Source organism: Limulus polyphemus, unplaced genomic scaffold, assembly GCF_000517525.1.
Source record: "Limulus polyphemus unplaced genomic scaffold, Limulus_polyphemus-2.1.2 Scaffold1565, whole genome shotgun sequence".
Classification (NCBI taxonomy): domain Eukaryota; kingdom Metazoa; phylum Arthropoda; class Merostomata; order Xiphosura; family Limulidae; genus Limulus; species Limulus polyphemus.
Window position 1 is genome coordinate 125,760 of NW_013667175.1, and position 7,326 is coordinate 133,085.

Sequence of the window (7,326 nt, forward strand, 5' to 3'; positions counted from 1 at the left end):
TAATTTAAACTGGTTTTAATATTAAAAAAGTGATTGATTTTATTAAATGCTTAATTACTTGTGTGTCTTGTGGTTTTCAGTTCTTCCTGATCTTAAAATATTTATCTAAAATTTATTGGTATATATATTGTTCATGAGTGTTTATAGTTAAAGTTTATTTCAACCTTTTTCAGGTTTTATGGATTCAGCTGTAATAGAAAATGCTGTATATTTTAATATCAGAGAAAATAAAAGCAGAGGGAAACACTACTCATGTCGAGAATGTGATGCCTCATATACTGATCCCAGCAGTCTTGCTCGACATCGCCGAGTGAAACATGCAGAGGTTGTACAGCTGCATTTTTGTAACTTGTGTTCAAAGAGTTTTCAACGGAAGGACTGCTTGAAAGTACACAAACGGACAGTACATAAATACATGCTTAATGACTGAGATAATTCATTTAAATTTTGCTTTGTCTGAAGAGAGATATTCTTTACTGTTTAAACTTGGAAAGAACTTCTTCTCTGTTTTGGTTTGGATTTTTTACAAGATAAAGAGCTTGTGTTTCTTTCTTGACATAAAAGTTTTGGGAGTACAGAAAATAAGACTTCTTCTTCACTGCTGCTATGTCTTATTAAGAAGGTGTCAATAAATTTAATAAAGAATATTAAGTATAATAAGAAAGCAAAAATTGTAATGTATTATTGTTCCATGTTTACTAACTTACACGTATCCTTTGCATCGGTTGCTGAAGTTCTGAGAAATGGATGACATCAAGCAATGGACCATGTTTCTCTGCACCCTGTAGGTCAGTTTTCAGAGCTGAGACTCTCTCATTATGATCAACATAAGTCCTTCTGAATAACACTGATAAGTGATCTTATGAGTTTGACAAATGCAGTACTATACTCTCTGCATGCAATCAAGAAAGTTACGATAAACCAAAGTTTATGGATCTCTCAAAAGATGACACACTGAATGAGAAAAGTAAAAGGACTCGTTAAATTACAAATAATGACCAATTTCTTCTTTATTTAAAAAACAAATACAAATTAACAAGAGGGGCAGTACGTAACATTTTGAGGCTGACCAATCTTCCCTTTAAAATCAGCATTCAGTATAAATAAAAACGTACACTATTTTCCAGTGTTAACTCTTTAACTTTTATCTGCAAAATAATTTCAACCCTGCTTAAAACCACTAAATCCTTTTACAGTACATTTGGGATCCAACAGCTATCCGTAAATATAGTATCAAAACAATAAATTAAAATATTATACTTTAATACACTTAAATGCATAAGAAATTTTGAACTTTGTGAACAAGAAACTGCTGCTATATGTACAATCACAAACTGTTTTGTCAGTATACGAAAAACCTGGAACTGATGTGTGTTGTCTTTACAAGTCATCATACGTAATCCTTTCATCTTAGACTAGTCGAGCAAAATGGAATGTACAGAAGATATCTTGTCCCCATCACATGCATCAATAAAGAAACGACAGTATAATAGTTCAAGCACTGCAAGTGCACATAGGAGATTCATGTTAAGTTACTGGATTTAAACATCTTATGGTGAAAATCTAAGAAAGATAAGACTTTGGTCAGGGTTTCAAAATTCCTAGAATGTCTGAGAAGTAAAAGCTTGAGTTGGGATACCCAAGCTCCTAGAGTGGTTGTGTCATATCTTTTTTCATGAGGCCACAGCTGTTTTGGGTATGACATTTCTTGAAAAGGAATATTGGTAGATCGTATATATTCTTATTTTTAAATAGGCTTATCTTCACACCACAAACTAGATTTAAATGTTATATGTTTTTCTGGGATTTCATTTAATAGTGGGGCTTCTATAAAAAAAATGGGAATTGTTTAAGAAATTTCTACTTGGCTACTAGTTGAATACTTCATCTATTCACAATCAAGGGAAAATTTGATGTTTCATGTATTTATTCAGGGTTCCATGAAATAAAATTCCTTGACTCTTAGGCAGAATTGAACGAATGTTCCTGGCATTTCTATTCATCATGCCTGCGTATGGTAACTTCAACAGTCTCGGGTCTCACAAGGCACAAGATTTACAGTGGCTAACATGAAATATAAACATTTTTTGATAAATAGATAAAAAGAATTAACAAAGTTTGGTTAATTCTTTTTTGTGGGATTGTTTTATTTAAACTGAATGAATTTTAGGATATTTCTTCGGTACTGATATTTTTAAAGCTAATTTTCCAGGATTTCAAGAATGTATACGAGCCCCATTTGTTGAAGTAATAGTTATTCATAAATATAATTTAAGGCATAAGAACAGATTTACTTGACTCATTGTCATACACCAGAAGTACTTTTTTATATCTTGTCACCTTTGTAGGCTAATCTAGGCCTAATATCGCAAATTGTTAACAAACTTAGTCAAGTATTTCAGCTTGCTGTTTAACAAATCCTCTTTTTGTAGGAGAAAAATTTACTGAAAATAAAAATCAGTATGTATATATATATATATCATGACTAAACTGATTTGCAGGAAAATGTTTAAGTTGTCCAGTTAATAATTAAAGTTTTCAATACTGTAATGGAAGAGTAATTAAAAATATTAACATTCACATTTTCAGTCTGTTGGGTGTGCCTTAAAGTATTATAATGTCTTTATTCTCATTATGTGAAATTAAGTTTAATTTGTCTATAATTTCCATAACTATACAAATACAAGGTGTTACTTTTGTATACTTAAGGAGAAGATGGAAGTTTATTTATTATTTACATACTGATAAAAACCATTAGCTAGGCCTAATCACAATAATGTTACTGGTCTGTATAGTGCTTATCCAACTCTCAGTTTTTCCAAAAGATTTCAAAGTAGGTTTATAAAAATATTTGTATTTTTTAAATATTCTGTAGCCATTTATTACCTTAAATCTGGTAAACACTGTCACAGCATTGTTATTCTATGAGCATAAATTTACTAGTGGATAGTTTCATTACATCAAAATTAAGTAATACTAAAGAACATATTTTTTACAAATAATAATCATTCTTGAATCACAATGGAAAGAACAATTTTAAACATTAAATTTCTAAATAAACAAAAAAAATACTTAAATCAGTACATTTATTCTTACAACTTGTTTTAAGTTTACCAAACATGCACTATAATATCACAATTTCTCCAACTTTTGTATAAAAATATATATATATATATTGCGTATTTTTAAACAATACCTACACATATGAAGGATAGGGTAACTTGCTAAAAACAGTTTGGTGGTTATTAAGATAATTTTAAGTTTTGAATGATTATGTAGAAAAGACTTCTAACAACACATCTAGAGTTAACCAAAGTGTTTCCAGTAAACCTGTTCATGATCAGAATTGTTATTTTTTATAACAGTTTGATTGCAGAGCCAAAAAAAAATCTTTGATTCACATGAGTGAATATGTTGTTATTTGAAACAAACTTGTGTACATTTTTTTAAGGAGGAGAATGTGTCTATAAGGTCCTTAAAATCAACCCATGCAGAAAATCCTGAAACAAACAATGGAATCAGTTCCTCACTATGTTTTACAAAACACGTTTCTTAAAATCAGCATTTGCAACAGAACCGAATATTCAAACTTTCTTGATAGATTGTTAAACCTGATTTTAAGCCATACTGACACTGATCCTATTACAGAATTCATAAATGTTTCTCCTTCATTCAGACTCTCGTTCATGTTCTACTGTCATTATTGAATCGTCTATAGAATCTTGAACATTACCATGGACAAGCTTTCTATGAGCTTTGAGTGTGTCTTTTCTCGTGTATGTTCGTAAACACACATCACACTGAAAGACCATCTGGTATGGCGAGTGTTTTCGCATGTGTCTCCTAAGGTTGCTTTGGTTGTGGAAGTTCTTGTGACAAACTTTGCACGTAACGTTACTAGACGATAACTGAGGGCGCAAGTAGCGTGGTATGTCAAGTGAACCAAAACCTTGTTGTAGCAGAAAGCCTGGAAAAAAATAAAACAGTTTACGAATTTCATTAAGAACACTTACAATATCATGCTGAAAGTATACAATGTCAAATTTGAAATGTACTATATTTAAAACCTTTATTATTCTAAATTCCAGGCTATTACACAACATCTTGAAATCATAATACATTCGCTTATTCAGTATGTCATATAAATTAATGCAAATATATACCTTTTTTTTTTTTACAAGGAGTAAGACTAGAAAAATCCTCAAATTACTTTGAAAATTTTAGTTGTAAATGTATCTTGTTTTTATATACATTTCTTTGCTTTTGGTAAGCCGTATCATCTCCATCATTTATATTGTGGTCCAATACATAAATTCAACATTTAAAATAAACAAAATTTTAACTAATTTTATACTATGGAATTGTTAAGAAAATATCGTTTTAAGAATTCAAATATATATAAATAAAAAAAATTTCAAATATGAAATAAAATTACGAAGATCACACAATTATCCTATGGTAAACGTAGATACAGAACATAAAAAGGTTAAATTGGAAACTAATAAGTCAAAAGAACCAAAATTTTTTTTGTTGTCTTATACCACGCATATCATTATAATTCCCACATCCTTCAGAAATATCACCAACTACAATGTATAACAACCATTTTTTTTTTGGTTTTGGCTGTTCTAATACCACATTCATATGATGCGTTTACTTTCATTTTTACTGTTTTATCTATCGGAAATGTTTTTTATTTCTTTACTACTTTTATGTAAAGGAATTTATATGTAACCTCAACATGGTTATTATAATTTTCAATGTTCTGAAAAACCTATAATGATACAGTTTAAATTCACATGTCTTTGGTATAGTGTTATTGTCATACAACAAAATTGAGGTATGAATTACTATCACTATGCAGATAAAGCAATATTGATGTTTTATTAATAAGGTTTTTAATCAGTATGTTTAACTAAGATATGATATTATTACAACTTTATATAGTTCCTTCTAATAAAGGATATTACATTGAGATGTTTAAAACCCAACAACAGTAACATTACATATAATATCACATTGAAGAAGATAATATGAGCTGGTTCTAAGAAGTGTTCGATTTCTCCATGTGAAAATAAGCAAAACAATCGACAAGACAGAGTGCAACTTGACATTTTCTACACATTGTTCGTGTATCTCTTCTCTTTCCTCTACAACTACAGATACGGCATCTCCGTGTTGGATACAACTTCTTCATGGTTGGAGGAATAGACACGGGAAGATGATCAGATAAAGCACCATTCTCTCCCTTCTTGTTTTCACTGATGTCTTCCCAATGTGGAGTTGTACTCTTCCAAGAATCTAACACGTCTTGACTGGCTTGGAACGTGTCTAGAGGAAAGTTGAATCATCAGAATGTTTTATACACTTATATGGTCTGATTTAATTAACTTCAGAAATATTCGGAAAACATTTTTAACAACAACATCACACAAATTAGTTGATAAAACAATCTGACTTATGAAAATATAAGGAAAGATAGAAATGGCTGAACTAACTGTGGAAGTTTTGTCATCATAGATTCCTAAAGCACGATTAAAATGCTTTTTTTAATCGAAGAGGAAGGAAAAGCTCGTGTCTCAAAACAATCGGCAGATATGTAAGATACTAATATCAATATTTGTTAAGTTACACAACAGAACAATTTGTTAAGTACAAAAAGTTACTTTTTTTTATTTACAAAAATATGAGGTATTACCAAGAGTCATCATTTATTGTTGTCTTCATTAAACCTCACATACAGCTTGTTTGCTGGACATCTTTACTTTGATGCCATGTGTGATAGTATTCAAAACATTCCCCATCACAAAGACCAACATCACAAGTTTTACACATTACACGAGTGTCTCTTCTTTTTCCACGAAATGAACACACTCTACATTTTCTCTGGGGATAGCGTTTCTTTTCTGTCTGAGGAACATGGATCTTCTGATGTCCTACCTTCTCAGCATTAGTCACAGAAGATACATAATTTGAATGTCCTACGATAAGAACCTCTTTCTGCCATTCACCCCATGCATCCTTCAATAAATGTTCATCTTCAAAGTATTTCTCTGTTGGAAGATGTGAAGAGAGGTATATGAAAAAACTGGATAACTTCAAAAAGGCTTCTACTGTCTTTTTGGCATATTAAGCCCTTCTTCTTCTTACATTACGTTTTTATTAGAAAAAAAAAACCTTTACAAATATGTTCTAGAACTAAATCATTATATTTGTATGCATACAAAAAACATACAGCATGAACTTTTATTCACATTAAACTAAGGCATAGCTAGATTGTAACTCTAACAAATAATCACAGTATTGTTGAAAGTCATACACAATATGGAAAATGATGGAACTTTGGTCTGATGAACCATATTTCAATACACAATATGGAAATGATGGAACTTTGGTCTGATGAACCATATTTCAATACACAATATGGAAATGATGCAACTTTGGTCTGATGAACCATATTTCAACACACAATACGGAAATGATACAACTTTGGTCTGATGAACCATATTTCAATACACAATATGGAAATGATGCAACTTTGGTCTGATGAACCATATTTCAATATACAATATGGAAATGATGCAACTTTGGTCTGATGAACCATATTTCAATACACAATATGGAAATGATGTAACTTTAGTCTGATGAACCATATTTCAATACACAATATGGAAATGATACAACTTTGGTCTGATGAACCATATTTCAATACACAATATGGAAATGATGCAACTTTAGTCTGATGAACCATATTTCAATACACAATATGGAAAATGATGGTACTTTGGTCTGATGAACCATATTTCAATACACAATATGGAAATGATGCAACTTTGGTCTGATGAACCATCAGTCAATACACAGTATGGAAATGATACAACTTTGGTCTGATGAACCATCAGTCAATACACAGTATGGAAAATGATGCAACTTTGGTCTGATGAACCATATTTCAATACACAATATGGAAATGATACAACTTTGGTCTGATGAACCATCAGTCAATACACAATATGGAAATGATGCAACTTTGGTCTGATGAACCATCAGTCAATACACAGTATGGAAATGATACAACTTTGGTCTGATGAACCATATTTCAATACACAATATGGAAATGCTGCAACTTTGGTCTGATGAACCATATTTCAACACACTATACCAAAATGATGTAACTTTGGTCTGATGAGCCATATTTCAACACACAATACCAAAATGATGCAACTTTGGTCTAATGAACCATATTTCAACACACAATACCAAAATGATGCAACTTTGGTCTGATGAACCATATTTCAACACACAATATAGAAATGATGCAACTTT

At 30.8% G+C, this 7,326-nt stretch overlaps 1 protein-coding gene and 1 long non-coding RNA gene across 2 annotated transcripts in view; one reads left to right on the plus strand and one right to left on the minus strand.

Annotated features, from left to right (window-relative positions):
- Positions 1–1,541, plus strand: part of LOC111086936 — a 13,545-nt gene extending 12,004 nt beyond the window's left edge. The window contains exon 3 of the long non-coding RNA XR_002611652.1: positions 174–1,541. This is a non-coding gene — a long non-coding RNA (uncharacterized LOC111086936). The remainder of the gene's footprint in view (positions 1–173) is intronic.
- A 278-nt stretch (positions 1,542–1,819) lies between these two features.
- LOC106464125 (zinc finger protein 271-like) overlaps positions 1,820–7,326 on the minus strand; it is a 33,699-nt gene continuing 28,192 nt past the window's right edge. Inside the window, exons 5-7 of the mRNA XM_022391803.1 lie at positions 5,742–6,053; positions 5,167–5,331; positions 1,820–4,219 (exon numbers count right to left, since the gene is read on the minus strand). Of these exons, the coding sequence (XP_022247511.1) occupies positions 3,669–4,219; positions 5,167–5,331; positions 5,742–6,053 (1,028 nt within the window). The 3' untranslated portion in view covers positions 1,820–3,668. The remainder of the gene's footprint in view (positions 4,220–5,166; positions 5,332–5,741; positions 6,054–7,326) is intronic.